Consider the following 18990-nt stretch of genomic DNA (forward strand, 5'->3'; position numbering starts at 1 on the left):
TAGTGTTTATTGTCTGTTTTCCCACCACCACGTCCCGTGAGAATGTAGGCACCACGAGCGGGAGTTTGGGGAGTTGTCTGTTTCGTTCACTGATGTACCCCCTAACCGAGTGCAGCGCCTGGTTGCTCCGTTAGCATCTGTTTGTTTATTTATTTGGCTGAGTCTTAGTTGTGACATGCGGGGTTTTTTTTTAGTGGCGGCATGGGCTTCCCAGGTGGTTCAGTGGGTAAAGAATCCGCCTGCAGTGCAGGACATGCAAGAGACTCAAGTTTGATCCCTGGGCTGGGAAGATCCCCTGGAGGAAGGGCGTGGCAGTCTACTCCAGTATTTTTGCCTGGAGAATCCCCATGGACAGGGGAGCCTGGTGGGCTACAGTCCATAGGGTTGCAGAGTAGGACACGAGTGAAGCGACTTAGCATGCGTGTACACCTGCGTCTTTCTCTCTCATTTTAAAAAATAATTACTTATTTATCTGTGGAGGCTCTTAGTTGCGGCATGTGGGATCTAGTTCTCTGACCTGGGCCCCCTGCATTGGGAGCATAGAGTCTTAGCCACTGGACCACCAGGGAAGTTCAGCGTCTGTTGAATGGATGAATATAACGAGGCTTCAAGGAGGGAATGTCACAGGTGGGACTGATCCCTAGGGCTTTGGTAGGGGCTCTCTGGATGATCCTACTGTGGACTTTAGATTTGAGTCCCCTGTCCCTCTTTTCCCGTCCTTGCTGCCAGGCCTGATTGCAGAGCAGTTCCTGGAGACCACCGCCGCACAGCTGACCTACCATGGTCTCTGTGAACTAACAGCAGCTGCCAAGGAGGGCGAACTGAGCGTCTTTTTCCGGAACAACCACTTCAGCACCATGACTAAGCATAAGGTGAGGGTTTGGAGGTGGGAGGTTGGAGTGCTGTCTATTTCCTTGTGCCTGTTTCTTCTGGGTCAGTGTTTCAGTCAGGATAAGGTAGATTAAGCTGTGGTAACAAATGACCCCTAAAGTCCCTGTGGTTTACCATGACAAAGGTTTATTTCTCATTCATGTTGCATGTCCACTGTGGGTTGGCTACAGTTCTGTCCCACATTATCTTCACTCTGCGGCCCTGGCTGACAAAACAGCCTTTATCTGGAACATAGGAGAGAGAGAGGGACACACCATGTGCCGTGTTGGTTCTGCTACCATCTCACTGGCCAGAGCGAGACATAAGGAGTAAGCTTGCCATCAGTGGGCCAAGACAGTGTACATCCTCTCCCAGGAAGGGGCAGTGGAAGTTTTGAACAATACTAGTTTTCCAAGTCTTCCCTCGTGGCTCAGACTGTAAAGAATCTGCCTGTAGTGCAAGACACCCAGGTTTGATCCCTGGGTTGGGAAGATCCTCTGAACGGAATGGCAACCCATTCCTGTATTCCTGCCTAGAGAATTCCATGGAAAGAGGAGCCTGGTGGGCTACAGTCTATGGGGTCGCAAAGAGTCGGACATGAGCGCGCGACTAACACACATATAGTTTTCCAAAGCTAGAAACTGTCTAAGCGTTCTAGGAATTGAGTAGAAGAGGGAGAGATCTTTGGTTCTTAAAGGATTTATCCTCATAGGCATCCCGTGAGCCCAGAGAACCTCGGGAAGTAGGATAGGAAGACTTCAGCCCTGAGGACTCCATGCTTTTAGCGGCAGTGACTGCCACACTCACACTGACACGTTTCAGCTAGCACGCCGATCAGTCACATGGGCTCTGCGAATCTCAGATCACTCTGGCCATGAACTGCTGCTCTCGCCCATCCCACCAGCACGTGTTCTCTTCCTCACAGGGTCACTTGTACCTTCTGGTCACTGACCAGGGCTTTCTGCAGGAGGAGCAAGTGGTGTGGGAGAGCCTGCACAATGTCGACGGAGACAGCTGTTTCTGTGACTCTGACTTTCACCTCAGTCACTCCCCGGGCAAGGGACCCGGATCGGAAGGTGGGAGTGGCTCCCCAGAAAAGCAGCGGCAGGTGGACCAGGTGTGTGGGGCCTTGGGGGTGGGGGTGGGGTGCAGAGAGCGTGCCCGCCCCGGAGAGCTCTGTGCCCAAGGCGAGCAGCCTGTATCTTATCATCTGGAGACTAACTTATGACACCGGGCCCCTCTGTGGTCTCTGGACCATCTCTGCGCTTGGGGTGTGTTCTCTGGCATCACAGATAAAATACGCGGCTGTGTGTTTCGCTCTGGAAGAGAAGGAGCTGGGGGATATAAAGGATAAGGAAAGGCTGAGCTGGTTTGGAAGCCTAAGCCCAGCCTGGCCAGCCCCCTGCCGCAGCCTCCCTCACCTCCCTTGTTCTTGCCCCTGTCTCTAGGACTACCTGATCGCCTTGTCCCTGCAGCAGCAGCAGCCCCCGCCCCAGGGCACGTTGGGTCTGAGCGACTTGGAACTGGCCCAGCAGCTTCAGCAAGAGGAGTACCAGCAGCACCCAGCGGCCCAGGCTGCCCCTGCCCGGGCCCCATCGCCGCAGGTGGGCCTGCTCCTCCTTGCCCTTACTGCCGCCCCTCCAGCGTCCCCGCATCCCTAGCGTGCCACTCCGGCTTCCCCTGACCCAGACTTTTGTTATTCCCACCAGCACCTCTTCAGGGTTTCCCTTGGGGCCCTTCTGTCTGTCCTTCTCCCCTGGGTCCCCTCCTGTCTCTCTCTCCCCACAGCCCCTCCCAATTCCGATCCCTGCTTCCATCTAGAGTCCCTGTCCCATGTTCTGCCATGGTCGATGGGTGACCAGCTGTTAAATCTGACACAGGGGAGAGGAGCCGCATCTGGACGCCCAGCTGCTGAGCGTCGGCAAAGGCTGAAGCAAGAGTCCGACTGTGTCCTCCTGTAGCCCTGCTTGGGCTGGCTGCCTTGCCTCCCCTTTCAGAGGCGGGGGCTATTTGCTTGCTCCCCCAGCTCAGCTTGAGATATGCAGGGTAACTTATTTATGGGATATTGGGGATCAGAGCAGGCAGCGAATGCTGAGGTCAGACTTGGTGACCTCTTTGCCCTCATGTGCTGCCGCCTCTTCCTCCCAATCGTCCAGGGCAACATTGGGCTTGATGGGGTGAGGATTTCTGATTTCTAACTCTTTTCCCCCAGAATAGTCACATTAATGTACAGACTCAGGCTCCAGGGTGAAGTCCCTGTCTAGAATCCACCTCCCCTACTTCCCACCCCTGACTGGCTGGGTCATCCTACAGGCCCATCTGAATCCATCCATCCATCCATCCATCCGTTTGTTTCAGGGTTTGATTTGGGTTTCTATCTGTATTATTTGTAATGCCTTCCTAGGGGCTTGGAAATAAAACTTCTTTCCTGAAGTCTGTTGTTTGCCTTACCCTGCAGCTATATGGTTAAGTATTTGACCCAATTGAGGAATGCAAAGCGTGGTGGGGGTGGGGGTGGAGGTGGTGTGGGGATGGTAAAGAGGCTTGAGGGGGTGGCCTGTCATTTCTAGTAGAGCCAGCAGGGGGAGCTAAAAGTCTGCTTTTTTCCTTTCTTGTTTTTTTTTTTCATGTGGTTGTTGCTGTTAACCCACTCCAGTACACTTGCCTGGAGAATTCCATGGACAGAGAGCCTGGCGGGCTACAGTCCATAGGGTCGCAAAGAGTCAGACACGACTGAAGTGACTTAACATGCACACATGTTGTTTAGTTGCTAAGTCATGTTCACCTCTCGCCACACTATAGACTGTAGCCTGCCAGGCTCCTCTCTCTGTGGGGATTCTCCAGGCAAGAATACTGGAATGAGCTGCCATTTCCTTCTCCAGGGGACCTTCCCAACCCAGGGGTCTTTACCCACTGAGTCACCGGGGATGCCCCTTCTTTTGGAGGTAGTACTCTAATTTGGGAGGTGGGTTGCTAAGTCCCAGCTTTGGACAGATGAATTTGAGAATTGTGTGCCCTGCTAACCCACCCAAATGTTCCCATTCAGGGAAAGGGTAGCTTGATCTTTTGCTTGCTTCTCAGGTCATACAGATGGTCCTTTGCTACTTCTAGCCATTTCTGGCCTCGTGGTTCCTGGTTCTCACTTATTTTGCCTGAAATTTCCTGGGGAAGAGAGAATAATGTGGGTGAGGGGGGAGGCACAGAGGAGGCAAGTTGTTGACAACTGCAGTTTAGAGCCTCAAACAGGACTCCTGTTGAATATCCAAGTGCACATCAAAGGCACCTCCAACTTCAAGGCCTCCTCCCAGCCAGTGTCCTGCTCCACCCAAACTTCAATCAGGGAACACAAATGACAGTGAAGTTTGCCAAAAGAAATCAAGCATTAGCGAGATATTCTGGCCAGAATTCAGGAAGAATGAATAGGACAGAAACTATCCAAGCGATCTCGTTTTGCACACCCAGGACAGAGCTAGGGGACCCAGGTGCAGACATCACTTTGAGATGAGAGAAGTGAAGGAATTTAAAAGAAACTTTGAGTTCTGGCCTCAACAAGAAGCTGGAACATGTGGTGCTCAGTGAGGGGTTATCTTATTTGGAGGCCCAGCTGGTCTCCTGCAGGCTCAGCCAAACAAGAGAATCTCAGATCCTTGAACGTCATGCGGGGATGAGGTCTCAAAGGTCTTCCGCCCTGCACAGGGCTAGTAGGGCTGACCGGCAGTCCCCTTTCACTGCATCCTGCAGATAGGAAAGTCAGATGTTAGAAAGACCTGCCACCATCATGGCTCAGGCAGTCTGTTCTCTCCCTCGTGCTGGTCCAGAGCTTGTTTGGTTTCTAGAGTTCTGCTCTAAATTAACCAGAGACCCAGGAGTTCTCCAGGCCATGAATATGCTCCACTGTGTGCAGGGTGGAGGTAAAGGATAAAGCTCTGGGGCTCCAGGTTAAGAACCAGCCAAGTCTCACCTGGAGGGAAGAGTAGAGGGACTTCCCATATTTCTTTCTGAACTCGGCTCGGATACTTAGAAGATCAGTCTCACTTCGAGAAATAAGGATGCGCATCAGTACTTGGTAATTGGGCTCAGTCTCCTGGTAGAGGAAGAAACAGAATGGGGTTGTGGTGGTAGGGAAATTCTCACAGGGCAGGGATTGGGCCACACGGTGGATTATTCTAGGGAGTGCTGGTGAGGAGTCAAGGAAAAGAAAATATGCATTATCTAGGGGCAAACGTTATCTGTGTCCATCCTCAAGAGAGATGATGTGGCAGGAAAAATCAGTTGCTGTGGGGAATATTTACAGGAATATCACTCATTCCTTCCACATCTTTCCTGGCTTTGCCATTAGCTTCGAGTCTCATTCCAAGAGCAGGGACTCAAGAAAAGATAGAGATGTGCTACCTGTGAAGACTTACAGCATGATAGTCAAGAGACTGTTAACAGGGAATGTCCGAGGAGGACACTCACCCTATCCCTAAACAGTCATTGGTTTAGGGATGCCGAACAGAGGTTCGGCATCATTTTGTTTCTCTTGTACCTGCAACAGGCCTCTTGCCTTTTGGTTAAAGACAGTAACGGAGGGTTCAGTTTAGAAATAATAGAGGTGTATGTGTGCATGTGTGCTAAGTCGCTTCAGTAGAGTCTGACTCTGTGCAACCCTATAGACTGTAGCCTGCCAGGTTCTTCTGTCCATGGTATTCTCCAGGCAAGAATACTGGAGTGGGGCACCATTTCTTTCTCCAGGGCAGGGGTCGAACCCACTGTCCCTTATGTCTCCTGCATTGGCAGGTGGGTTCTTTACCACTAGCGCCACCTGTGAAGTGAAAGTCGCTCAGTCGTGTCTGACTCTGCGACCCCATGGGACTATACAGTCCATGGAATTCTCCAGGCCAGAATACTGGATTGGGTAGCCTTTCCCTTCTCCAGGGGATCTTCCCAACCCAGGGATCGAACCCAGATCTCCCACATTGCAGGCAAATTCTTTACCAGCTGAGCCACAAGGGAAGCCCAAGAATACTGGAGTGGGTAACTTATCCCTTCTACAGGACATCTTCCCGACCCAGGAATTGAACTGGAGTCTCCTGCATCACAGGCAGATTCTTTACCAACTGAGCTATCAGGGAAGCCCCAATAGGGGTATACCTGTGACCTGTGATGTCGCTCAGTCGTGTCTGACTCTGCGACCCCATGGGACTATACAGTCCATGGAATTCTCCAGGCCAGAATACTGGATTGGGTAGCCTTTCCCTTCTCCAGGGGATCTTCCCAACCCAGGGATCGAACCCAGATCTCCCACATTGCAGGCAAATTCTTTACCAGCTGAGCCACAAGGGAAGCCCAAGAATACTGGAGTGGGTAACTTATCCCTTCTACAGGACATCTTCCCCACCCAGGAATTGAACTGGAGTCTCCTGCATCACAGGCAGATTCTTTACCAACTGAGCTATCGGGGAAGCCCCAATAGGGGTATACCTGTGACCTGTGATGTCGCTCAGTCATGTCCGACTCTTTGCGACCCCATGGACTGTAGCCTACCAGGCTCCTCAGTCCATGGAATTTTCCAGGCAAGAGTACTGGAGTGGGTTGCCATTTCCTTCTCCAGGGGATCTTCCCAACCCAGGGATCGAACCCGGGTCTCTCGCACTCCAGGCAGATGCTTTACTGTCTGAGCCACCAGGGAAGAGGTATAGTACATCATCAAATCAGGAGCTATAGCCGATCATAATAATGTTATCATGAGAGATTTCTTTTTTTTTTTTTTTTTTGAGAGATTTCTAAATAAACTGTTTTGGTTGCAAAAATCCTGTTTGTGTCATGAGCTGGGCACTGCTGCTGTCACGATTTTCTAATACCCTCTTTTTCAGAGTTTCCTCAAACACCTGACTTCTGAGACCCTTCCCAGAATTGCCTGAAACCCACACTTATGGCAACCCTACAGATCATAAACTCCTAGAAGAAGCAAATGATGAAGGGAATATAGGATGCTATATTTTATTTGGACTCATTACCTAATTGTCAGTGGGCCTGATGACTACTTTTCTTTTTCACTTTTAATTTAATCTGATTAGTTTTTTTGCTGCACAGCTTGTGGGGTTTTATTTCCTGACCAGGGATCAGCAGTCAGAGCACGGATGGCTACTCTTTTGAATGGCACGTACCATTGGTTTTGTATTGTGGTAAAGATTGCTGAATGCTTCCCAGTATCCATTCTTCCCTTCTTGCAACTCTTGTACTCCACAGTTGTAGAACTGGGGTAAGAGTTGCTCACTATGTGAATATTCCCAGTGTGTAAAGTGGCTCTCTACATTAAACCTATATCAAACATCATTCTTCTCTTGTTACCTGAGAGTATATTTGGCATCTCATACTGCCCTAGGATCTTTATAAAGAACATTCATTTTATGGTTCAAATTGGTCTGAATTTGGACTGCAGGGAGATCCAACCAGTCCATCCTAATGGAAATCAGTCCTGAATATTCACTGGAAGGACTGATGTTGAAGCTGAAACTCCAGTACTCTGGTCACCTGATATGAAGAGCTGACTCATTTGAAAAGACCCTGATGCTGAGAAAGATTGAGGGCAGGAGGAGAAGGGGACGACAGAGGATGAGATGGTTGGATGGCATCACTGACTCAATGGACGTGAGTTTGGGTAAACTCTGGGAGTTGGTGATGAACAGGGAAGCCTGGTGTGCTGCAGTCCATGGGGTCACAAAGAGTCAGACACGACTGAGAGACTGAACTGAACTGAACTGTCCTGAATCAGCCATCACTTCAAGGTCATTTTTCTGAATAAATATTTTTCACAATTATGTTTTTACATATCTCTCATAAAAGAATAGTATGGAAGTGTCTTGACAGAGTTTTTTTTTTTTTTTTTTTTTTAATAAGCCTGTATCACTTCTTGACTCCTAATATTAAACCCACAATTTATATCCAGGAGTCTAAAGTCCTGTAATCCAAATACATTACAATCACTTCTGGAGTACAGGTTTGTTTTTATGACAGGAATTTAGATAACCACAACTTTTCAAGTGAATCCTAGTGTTCACTCATTATAATAGTACAGGATTTATTGGATAAGTACAAAAATCTACTGTCAAAATGGAAATCTCTGGAAGATAAAGTAAGTGCTTCTAGATGCTTCCCTGATGGCTCAGTGGTAAAGAATCTGCCTGCCAATGCAGGAGACACGGGTTCAATCCCTGGTCCAGGAAGATCCCACATACCACGCAGCAACTAAAGCCCGTATGCCACAACTACTGACCCGAGCTGGAGAGCCCAACAGCTGCAACTACTGAAGCCCGAGGGCCCTAGAGTCTGTGCTCTGGAGCAAGAGAAGCCGCCGCAATGAGAAGCCCGCACACCACAGCGAAGAGGAGACCCCACTCACAGCGACTACAGAAAGCCCTCACAGCAATGAAAGCCCAGCATGGCCATAAATCAATAAATAAAAAGAAAATGTTTTAAGAAAGTTTCCATGTAACATACTGAATAGTTGTCAATAGGCATCATGATTTCTCAACCAGTATACAAAAAAACCATTCTATCTTCAAAGTTTGGGTGGGATTTTTATTGATAGGTCTTGGGGGCCAGTTGTACTAGGACACCTAGGCGAATGAGCAGAATGACTGGATTCTGTTTATGAAGTCACTCAAACCAAGACTGCCAATTTAAGTTTGGATTATATAGAACAAAGTCTGACCAGTATGGAGAAAGGTGATCTTGGGTACCAAGAGTAGGCTATAGCTTATAGTATAGACCAACACCTATGGAATAGACTAGGAGTTGACATGTGGCAGTTAAATGTCCTACAGGATCATTATGTGTATTGTATTGTGCATGTGTATCATTATGTGTATTATGTGTATAGGATCATTATGTGTATTGATCATTAGTGTATGTGTCTATATTGCACATATCATTATGTGTGCTGTGTGACCTTGGGCAAGGTATTTAACCTCTCTGAGCTTCAGTTTTTTCATCTATAAACAAGGATGGAGTGTTAATGTGAGGGCTTACTGAAATGTGCTCAGCAGAGGCCCTGGCACACAAGGAGCCCCTCAGAAATGGGCGTCTCTTTCATTCTTTCCAGTGTTATCATCACCCTCATTCTGGCAACAACTGAAGCCGGACAAGACAGTGTCTTTACAGAGCAAATTCATATCTGTATTTGGCCACCTAGACATTCTTTGGGCCAAAAATTTTAGCTTTAGGGCCCTGATGGGTCAATGGACTTATCTCTAACTACAGCTCTCTCCTCTACTCTTGACAAGACAATTTGTAAACTTAGGAAAAGAGAGCTACTCCTTGTTTACAAAGTAATATGAGATGGTTACATTAGCAACAGCGTGAAACTTCCTCTCTCTTGCCCAAGAGGTGTCTCCCGCCTGTTTTTGTTCCAAAGCAAGGGGAAAGGAGCGTCAGTCTTACCTGGAGGGCTTGATGAAGTTTATCAGCAAAGTACAGGGGTGTGTTTCGAATCACCAAGGCTGGAAGCAAAGAGGCAAAGATGGAGAGAGACCACCAACCACAATTCCACAGGAGGCCTCTGCCCCACGGGTTCCAAGCAGACCCCTTACCTAGGCTGAGCAGAGCCACGCAGGCGGCTCCATGGAAACGGGCCCGGACAGTCTTCTCCAACTCATGCCCCACGTCCCGCTGGTACTGGTTCAACACTGTGGTGAACACAGGAGGGAGTTAGAAAGATGAGTGGGGGAGGGGGTGGTTATCCCAGAGAAGGATGAGCCCTCCCCACCTTCCTCAGCCAGAACTCATCATCAGAGGAAGCTGGGGAGACCAGAAGACTCCTGTGTACCTCGGACGAGGTGTTCGGGATTGCGCTGCGTGAAGACAAGGACCCACATCCTCTCTGTGCTGGGTCCTTCAGCCTGCTTTAATGCCTGGGAGCAGGGAGTAAATCAGAATCACTGGTTGGGGGGTTGGCGGGCCACAGTTATGGTGCTCCCAGAATCCATAAACATGGAAAAGCTTATTTTAACCTATAAATTAGTTACATTTATTTATTTATTTATTTTTTTAGTTGCATTTATTTATCTGTGTAGCACAGCATGCGGGACCTTAGTTCTGCAATGAGGGATCGAACCTATGTCCCCTGCCGTGGAAGGAATTAAATAATCCTCAAATGCCCATGAGAGGACAATGTGTGAGTTCAGGAGTCAGAGGCCAGATGAGTGGAAAAAGCTTCATGTGTGGCACTGCCTGACACCCCATGTCCCCCTTACATCACTGAGGATTCCTTCCCAAGGCAAGGACCGTTTAGCAGAACAAGTGGGTACACAGGTCACCGGCTCTAAGATACCGTGTCTTATGTGCACGACGGTGCACACTCCCCCACCCCTTGCTCACCTGGACGTCCTGTGCAGCCAGGTTATAGTCAATGATTCCAGTGTAGGCCTCGCGCCCCCCCTGGGAAGAAAAACTCTCAGGAGGACTCTTTGGAGGGCAGTTTTTTATCACCAGACCAACAAACCAAACCTTGGTCTCCCCCCAAAGCCCTCTCCTGCTCATTACACCACAGCTGGGTCCTCCCCAGTGGGGTAACTCCCCTCCGCCCAGACCGGACCCCTTACCTTGGCCAGGGCCAGGAGCAAGTCCCGCAAGATGCCTCTGGTCTCAGACTTGATGTCCTCCGCAGCATCCACTTGGAAATCTGGGATGGGAGCAGGGGCTCTCTGAATCCTCCTGACTTTTCTCAATGAGGATACCTCCGGGACCGGTCAGATGCCTGTGCCCTGTCAGTCCCTCTGTCCCCTGCTTGATGGCCGCTAGTTCCCAGGATGTAAGGCAGAAGCACCACCGTGGCCACCCTGAAAGCATCTCTAAGCTCCGAGTAACCTGTGCGCTGTGGGGTGGCCTTACCTCCGGGTGCCAGACTGCTGGGGGCGGGAGGCAATCAGTTACTCGAGTTGTGGCCAGACAGTGAAAAGAGGATGCGGGTGCCCATATTGTGAAGCAAGATGGCTAGGGCTGGGCCCCCTCCTTGGAGGTGGGGCGAGGTGATGAGGGAGGTAGAACGTGAAGAAAGGAAAGAGCAGGAAAGGAAGAAAAGGAAGGGGAAAAGAGAAGCAGGAAGGAAAAGGGGTAGGAGAGGAGTTAAGAAAATAGGCCAAGGGACTTCCCTGGAGGTCAAGCAGTTAAGACTCTACACTTTCATTGCAAGGCACGCTGGTTCCATCCATGGTTGAGGAACCAAGATCCCATATGCTCAGGATCTTTTGGCATGGCCAAATAGTTAAAAAAAAAAAAAAAAGACAGGCCAAGGTGGGACATCAAAGGAAAACTGGGGAAAGCAAGAAAAAAGAGGGGGTGTGTTAAGATGAAGGTGAGAAAAAACTAGTTACCAATTAGTGGGTGAGGCATGCGGCAGTCACTGCAGGGACAGCAGCCAGGGGCCGAGAATTGACACCTACGAGAGCAGGTCCCCACCTTTCCCCCTGGCTGCGTCGAGCGTCCATTCAGCCTGGGATGTGGTGTGATGGCAGAATCAGCAAGGGGCTGGGAAGGTGACTTGGGTGCCCTTGGGACTGTCACAGGGCTCAACCTTGTCATTACCTCAGGATCCACCCTGGAGCCCCAGACTACCACAGTTAATGATTGCTTCTCTCTCTTTAATGATGACAACTGGCTGTCTCCCTGGGGAGACTGAGCCCAGAGGTGGGGGAGGAGGAGAGACCCCAAGGGAACAAGAGGCAGACAGGCTCCCACAGGGCTCCCTGCAGGGAGTGCAGGGGAGGCAGGACTGTCCTGTCCAGCTCTTAGGGCCCCATCCTCCACACCCTTACTGTGTTTGTAGACTGCCAGGCACTCCCGCAGCTGGGGTGGGGTTCTGGTGGCAAGAATTTCCAAGGCCACATCTTCAGCAGAACCTGAGCCCTACAAGAAATTGGGAAGCCACTCTGAGACTGAGCCATGTCGTTAGAATGGCGGGGAGCAAACACTGACCACTTGTCCTTTTGAGGGTCAACAAAGACTCCTTTTCCAGGGGGCTTCTGCCAAGTCCACTCCTCTGGAGTGGGCAAAGGCAAAGCAGTCAACCCTTTCTTTCCCTCGGTAGGGTCATCACTCCTGGCAAAGCTCCTCTCCTGGTATCTTCAATGAGCTTAGTTCCTCAGTCCTGTCCAACTCTTTGCGACCCATGGACTGCAGCCCACCAGGCTCCTCTGTCCATGGGGATTCTCCAGGCATGAATACTAGAGTGGGTTGTCACGCCCTCCCCCAGGGGATCTGCCCAACCCAGGGACTGAACCTAGGTCTCCCTCAATGCAGGCAGTTTTTACTGTCTGAACCACAAGGGAACCCCAAGAATACGGAAATGGGTAACCTATCCCTTCTCCAGGGATCTTCCTGACCCAGGAATTGAACCGGAGTCTCCTGCACTGCAGGTAGATTCTTTACCAGCTGAGCTAACCAGGGTACCTTCAAGGCTTTCCTCAATTCCCGGGCATCGAGATGGGCTGCAGGCTGCAGCAGAGCAACCACGATCCTCTCCAGATTGCCAGAGAGTGCTGCCTGCAAGGACTTCAGTAGGTCCTACAAGAGACAGTCCCCGTGGCAGAGGAACGGCATGAGGGGGAGAGTCCCAGGTGTGTGAGGAGGTTTGGGGATATTTGGCTGGTTCTCATCTCAGACCTAACCACCAGGCTTCCCTTCCCCCCACAGCCTGGGTTCAGCAGAGGGTAAGGGCTGGCTTCAACTGCTCTTGTGCCAGGTTCCCTGGGGGCTTCTCCCCCAGCCCACGGCTCCTGGGAATCAGTGTGGTCTCACCTGCTGGGTGCGTTCGTGGAAGGCTCGAGAGATGAGCTGCCTTTGCTCTCGGCTCCGGTTGGTCAGCACGTCCAGAATGGCAATACAGTCCACACCTGAACCAAGGTGAGGGCTGGCCTGTGAGCCTGGCAGAGCCCTGTCAGGGTCTTTACAGAGCTGAGATCCCCTTATTCCTTGACTTGAAGCCTCCAGAGGAGGAGAAGACAAGGTCTAGGAAAAGCTACATCCTCCCTATTACCATTTGATCCTGAAGAAGTTGCCAATGGCGTGTAAATCTGACCCAAAGTTAAGCAAAGGTGGCCTGGTACAGTGCAGAAAATGGCCTTTTGGGATCACAGGCTTGCTTTAGAATCCCCGGCTCTGCAATATTTTGAGCTGTGTGATCTTGGGCAAGGCTTTTGACCTCCCTGAGCCCCAGTTTCCTCATCTGTGAAACGGAAATGGTATGACTTGCCTCAGAGGGGTGTTGTGAAAATGGAGATAAATACCTACTGGGTACCGGACACACAGGAATGAAGGCATTCCACAAAGATCTATTGAGTGTTGTCAGTTCCTCCTTCTAGCTCCTTGGTCTAGACTGGTTTCTAAAAGATAGATGCCCAAGAGCAGAGGGAAAGGGCTCACCTTGGCCTGCTATGGCCTTCAGCAGCCTCTGTACATCCTTGTCCACACTGAAGCTCAAGAAGGTTCTGAGGGTGCCCAGGGTGCCCCAAGCTGCAGTCTGTAAGACATGTGGGTACCAGAGTCTGCCTATGATCCTCTCCAGTGACCCAGCCAGGCCCTTGGCATAGCCTCAGGCTAGATCATCCTTTCCTACTCCTCACCCCCACCCAGCCTCTGCATTAATATAAAAATAATTTTTAAAAATAATTCCTACAATCCCAGCAGCCCTTACCTTGTTGGCAAGGCCCAGGTGACTGAGGATCTCCTGAGTCAAGGAGAGTCCCATCTTCCCGTGGGTCACAGACATGGTGCTACTGGCTGCCCTGGGGGGAGGGACAAAGGAACCGACTGAGGGAACATCCCCCTAGCCCCTCAGGGCCTCTTTATGACCCCCAGGCCTGGGAGCCCTTTGCCCACTCCTTTCCCTCGTTGCAGAAAAAAAGAACAACCTGCTTGGCAGGTTGGGGAGCCCAAGTGGAAGGTAAGAAGGGTGCCCCCACCTTCCCCACCACTCACCATAGTTCAGGAAGCAAGGCTTGATCAGGGATGCTGCTAGAACTAGCGCCAAAACAGACCCTCCCAGACTCCAGGGCTGGTCCCCAGGCTCCCCAGCCCATGGTCTGAGATGGATGATCCCCTACTGAGGTCCACCTCCCCCTCCCTTCCGTAGCCTGGCTGGCTGTTCCCGGGGCAGTGTGGGGGAGGTGAGGATTAAGTATGCAGGGTGGGAAATAACAGCACCTCCCCTCACGTCAGCCCCAGACTACAAGTGAGACTGTCACCTGCCCGTCAGCTCCCACCGTTGTGCTGTGTACCTTTCACCCTTGGAGTTTCCCGCTGGAATCTTTAGGTCAGCAGCTGCAGTCTCTGAGCTGAGGTGAGTGTGTGTTCTGGTGGGTACATGGGTACCTGGAGAAGGAAGCAGGCACTCATGTTAGAAAAGTCCTTTCTCCCTCCCCCAAGTCATCAACGAGTTCCTACCAATCTCCCCCCTCACCCAGCGTGAGAGCCCAGGTCGGTGCTTACCCAGAGGTGCTGGGGGCGAAGTGGGTGTCGTCAGAGCCTGGCGTGGTGCCTTGTGTGGGCACCAGCTCCAGTGTGGCCTGGGACAGGACAGCAGCGTGTGCCGCCCAAGCTGAACAGCCAGTCAGATGACCTCTGCAGCAGACCAGCCCCGCCGTCCTCGGGCTCTGGCCCCTCCCAACTGTGGGAGAGGACCAGGCTGTGCCGTGTCCCACATGCAAACACCTCCCTACAGCATCTCTCCTCCCAGGACCTGGCCTCAGCCCAAACAAGAGAACTCCGCTGGCCTCTCAGCAGCTCGGTCCTGACACAGGAGGCTTTGTGCACTGCCTTCTCTGCGGGGCTGGGTTGGGACCACAGAAGCCCAGTCTCTGAGTCCAGTTTCTGACCTGGCTCTGCCTCTGCCTCTAGCTCCCTAGGGGGGGCAGGTCAGACAGGCTCCAGGCTGATTTGGAGGCTGATAGAGAAAAACCTGTTGGGGCACATACCAGTGGGGCACCCCAGCCTGCACCCCAGAGGGGTCCCAACCCAGAAACTGCCTTGATGATTGCCTTATTGGGGCAGTAGTGAGGGGGAGTGATGGGAAGAGTAGGGTGGGGAGACTGTGTAAATCACTGGGAAAGGAAGAGCACAGGTGTTTCTGGGTGGGGGAAGATCAGTAGAGTCAGGAGAGAAAAATGTGAAGGGTAATCCCTGTGGACAGAAGCATCGTGCTCTCGAAAGGCAACAGGGAGATGAAGGAGGCTCCCAGGGTCCCTGCGTCAGAGTCCTTCTGTTGCCTTTTAGCAGCCAGGACTATTTTAGCGGTAGGTGATGCAACTCCAGCAGCTTTCTTGGAGGCTGTCGGTGCACAGAACAGCAGGTAAACAGTCTTAGGGAGCCAAAGGGGCCCCTGAGCAGGCAATTACTTGAATCTCACAGACAACTCCCTAGGGCCTGGGAGCAGTCTCCTTCCTGCAGTGCTAGACAGGTCAGGCAGGGGCTGGGCACAGAAGTTATCTGCACTCCTCTGCCATGCTCCTACCCTGGAAGGTCCTCATTGGTTTTCCTACGTCCCTAAGGAAGGACCAGCCGCTCATCCTCAGAGCAGACCAGGCCTAAGGAGGTGCTGTAAAGGGAAATTTCCATGGTGACAATCACTGCACCTTACTTTTCTCTCCTGTTAAAGGGGAAAGCATGCACCGATTTTCGCTGAAGAATGTGGGTTCAGTCCCAGTTCTGCCACTTGTTATGTTCTATAACCTCAGCTAGTCATTTCAGGTCTTCTTGTCTCTGTTGGAAAAAAAAAGGTGGGGGGGGGGGGGCGGGGAATAATGGGAGAGGATGAAGTGTTGTGGGTAGGGTTTGGGAGAGTAGGAGGCTTGGGTGATTGGAGGGGGAATTCTGGAGCACCTGGGAATAGGCTTCCTGGGGGGATTAAACGAAGTAATATGTGTGATGGCATTTGAGACAGAAAAATGTCCTGTAGGGCAGTCGAGTGGTTAAGACTCCATGCTTCCATTGCAGGGGGCACGGCTCAATCTCTGGTCAGGGAACCAAGATCCAGCAGGATGGCCAAAAAAAAAACACCCCAGATCTTGATTTATACCAATAGATCATTCTATGGGATTACATCTAAAATAATAAACAATATTCTAAGATGTGCCTTATAAATTAAGGTTGCCAGATTTAGTAAATATAACAATAATTTGTTAGTACTGACTATGACTCACATGTTTCGTAGGATGTGTGTGCGTGCTAAGGTACTTCAATTATGTCTGACTCTTTGATACCCTATGGACTGTAGCCCTCCATGGGGATTCTCCCAAGCAAGGATATACAATGCTAATAAGGTTTCCCAGGTGGTGCTAGTGGTAAAGAAACCACCTGCCAATTCAGGAGAGTAAGAGACTGGAGTTGACCCCTGGGTTGTGAAGAGCTCCTGGAAGAGGGCATGGAAACCCACTCCAGTATTCTTGCCTGGAGAATTCCATGGACAGAGGAGCCTGGTGCACTATAGTCCATAGGTTCACAAAGAGTTGGACATGACTAAAGCGACTTAGCATGCATGCGCAATGCTAATAAATTATTTAACTGAGTGTCCTATATTTTATCTGGCAGCCTGAAAAATGGGATGGTTTCAGCATGGTGATTAAAAGCAAAGGTTCTGGAGCCAGACTCCTTAGACTTAGAATTCTGGTCTGCTGTGTGACTCTGGCAACCACTTTAACATTTCTGTGCTGTTTTTTTCTTGTCAAAACAGAGATTAAAAAAAAACTGGTGATAATAGCAGTGTTTATATTATAGGCTATTGTGAGGATTAAATAAATACATGTAAAGCACTTTAGGAGAGTGCTGGGCGTTGAATGGTAAATACATGTAAAATATTAACTAATTTGTAATAATACATATGTTATAATGTTATTTTATAGTAACATCATAATGTTATAATGTTATTCTATAGCGTCTCCCTAAGAATTCCAACCTTGGCTCTCTTCTGCCGCTTCTTTCTTCCAATCCCGGATCTGGCCACAAGAGGCCATCAAAAGCCACTGCAAGAGAGCCTTGAGACCCCACCTGGTGGCCACTCGTGGTCTAGGAGGCTCTGATTCCCCTTGGTATCTGAAGGGGCTCTCTTGGCCCAAGGACATGAAGTTCCCCAGAGGACTCCATGGGCAGGTAGGGTCAGGGAAGAGCCTCAGGTAGATATTTACTCCAGGGGCCCCGCTGAGACGAATCTCAGCACACACGCAGGAGACTTCTAGGCTGGGTTATGGCAGAAGAGCAGCTGCACAGCCAGGGTCCCTGGGCCTTTGGCTTTCTGTACCCTTGAGAATCTCTTTGGGGCATGTTCCAAGTAGGCTTAGGGGGAAATGAAGGGCAAAAGAGGGCTCCTGTTTCTCCAGTCTAAACCTCTGCAAGGTAATGCTGGCTGACCTGCAAGGCTGAATACTGAATTTGGAGGAGGCAGAAGAGCAGTCCTTGTTGCCTAGCATTATGAGGAGGTGTGTGATGCATTTACAGATGTCTCTCTGAAACTGGTGGAAACTTTACTTCTTTTGTCCCTGGGTTTTGTTTTGTTCAACTCCAGGGTCAGATTGAGGCCCTTTTCAGATTTACTAAAGCACCCTCCAGGGCGTCTCTGGTGGCTCATCAGTAAAGAATCCTCCTACAATGCGGGAGCTGCAGGAGACACAGGTTTGATCCCTAGGTAAGGAAGATCCCCTGGAGAAGGATTTGGCAACCCACTCCAGTATCCTTGCTTGGAGAATTCAATGGACAGAGGAGCCTGGTGGGCTACAGTGCATGGGGTCGCAAATGAATTGGACAAGACTTAGCGACTGAACAACAGCAACAAATCACCCTCTATACCCATGCTCTAAGTCTTAGAATTTCAGAGTTGGAGAAGATCTTAGGGATGACCTGACCTACCACCCTCTTGTTACTGACTCAAGGAGACTGAGTGACTTCCAAGGGCCATGGTGTTGGAACCAGAATCCAGGTCTCCTAACTTCTCAGTGTTTTCCTCATCTTTCAGATGAGAAGATCAACTGAAAAAAAAAAAAAAGCACAACGTAAAAGTAGAGAATTATGTTTTATTTGGTGGACAGAACTTAAGCCTGGAATGCAGCCTCTCAAATAGCTCTGAGGGACTGCTCTGAAGAGGTAAGGGAGGAGCCAGGATATATAGGAATTTTGTAACAAAAACTAGGTAGTCAGAATATCAAAAGATTACTGTTTATTTTTATTTTTTTTAAGATTACTGTTTATTAAGGAAAACAAGACATGTCAAGTTAATGAATGTAGTGTTCCTTTATGTAAGGAAAGATGCAAAAGTCTGGGCTCGCTGAAATCATCCCTTTGATATGTACCTCAGCTATCTGGGGCCAGTATCCTTTGTTTTCCCATCCTAAGTCTCCTCAGGGTGCACCATTGTGGGAGTGACTGCAGTGGCTGATAGCTTAATGGAGGGCATCCTATTTTCGTTTTGAGTTCTCTCAGGACTCAACGTCCTGGCAGCTATAATATGATGGCTTGATGGCTGCAATATCCTTTCTTTACTGATATGGTAGGCAACATTTTTTCTTTAAGAAGCGCATGACTGACTTGGGGTCTCTTAGGAGGACAAGCAGCAAGTAAGATACAGAGCCATAGCTATTGACTCATGAAAACTTGTTCAGCTCTAGGCCCGGATTGCTTTTCTGCCCTCTGCATGGGTTTCAGAATACACAGAAATTCCTCCAGGCTATTTCTCCTCTTGTTATAAAACTTTTTCTCCCCAGAATTCCTTGCATCTTAATCCCTCTGCTCATGTTTTGGCCAAGCTCTACTCTTTTTATCCAGAGTCTTGTGTGTTACACAAGCAAGCCTGACCTGGGAAGACCAAGACCCATTTCCACAACTAGAGCTCACATCTTTGCCTGCTCCAGATACCTAAATGCCAGGCCAAAGGCCTATTTGTGTCCTCTGCCTCCGGACACCTCAGCAGCCCATAGAGAGGAAGTGAGTCACTGCAAGGCGGGCAGCTTGGGGCGCTGTGGGCGTGGCCATGCCAGGCCTGGGTGGTGGGGGATGGGTGAGAGTGATCAAGACCTCATGGTCCAAACTAGGCAGAGAGCGAGAGTTTCTAAAGTGGTTGTGTTCAGGTGCTCAGTCATGTCCAACTCTTTTGGGACC

General features: G+C 50.1%; 2 protein-coding genes across 5 annotated transcripts in view; one reads left to right on the forward strand and one right to left on the reverse strand.

Moving 5' to 3' along the window:
- The window catches only part of MINDY1 (MINDY lysine 48 deubiquitinase 1), a 9419-nt gene extending 6116 nt beyond the window's left edge, over positions 1–3303 (forward strand). Inside the window, exons 7-10 of one of the 3 annotated variants that reach the window (XM_061120873.1) lie at positions 730–872; positions 1826–1987; positions 2319–2474; positions 2751–3303. In XM_061120873.1, coding sequence (XP_060976856.1) covers positions 730–872; positions 1826–1987; positions 2319–2474; positions 2751–2831 — 542 coding nt within the window. In that variant the 3' untranslated portion in view covers positions 2832–3303. Of the gene's footprint in view, positions 1–729; positions 873–1795; positions 1988–2318; positions 2475–2750 lie in introns of all 3 variants that reach the window. The other 2 variants (XM_061120874.1, XM_061120872.1) reach the window with 2 other exon arrangements.
- Positions 3304–3448: 145 nt separating this feature from the next.
- Positions 3449–14432, reverse strand: ANXA9 (annexin A9). Of its 2 annotated transcripts, none has more exons than XM_061119903.1 (14): positions 14338–14432; positions 14127–14220; positions 13544–13634; positions 13273–13369; positions 12649–12743; positions 12301–12414; positions 11667–11757; positions 10455–10534; positions 10231–10290; positions 9680–9764; positions 9444–9539; positions 9295–9353; positions 4832–4954; positions 3449–4605 (listed from the first exon to the last, which is right to left on the reverse strand). In XM_061119903.1, the coding sequence occupies exons 3-14, from the start codon at positions 13616–13618 to the stop codon at positions 4543–4545; spliced, it is 1038 nt and encodes a 345-aa protein (XP_060975886.1). In that variant the 5' UTR covers positions 13619–13634; positions 14127–14220; positions 14338–14432; the 3' UTR covers positions 3449–4542. The 2 variants fall into 2 exon arrangements, with proteins under 2 accessions (XP_060975886.1, XP_060975887.1); XM_061119904.1 differs by having other exon boundaries at positions 14094–14220.
- Positions 14433–18990: the final 4558 nt, after the last annotated feature.

Source organism: Dama dama, chromosome 20, assembly GCF_033118175.1.
Source record: "Dama dama isolate Ldn47 chromosome 20, ASM3311817v1, whole genome shotgun sequence".
Lineage (NCBI taxonomy): Eukaryota > Metazoa > Chordata > Mammalia > Artiodactyla > Cervidae > Dama > Dama dama.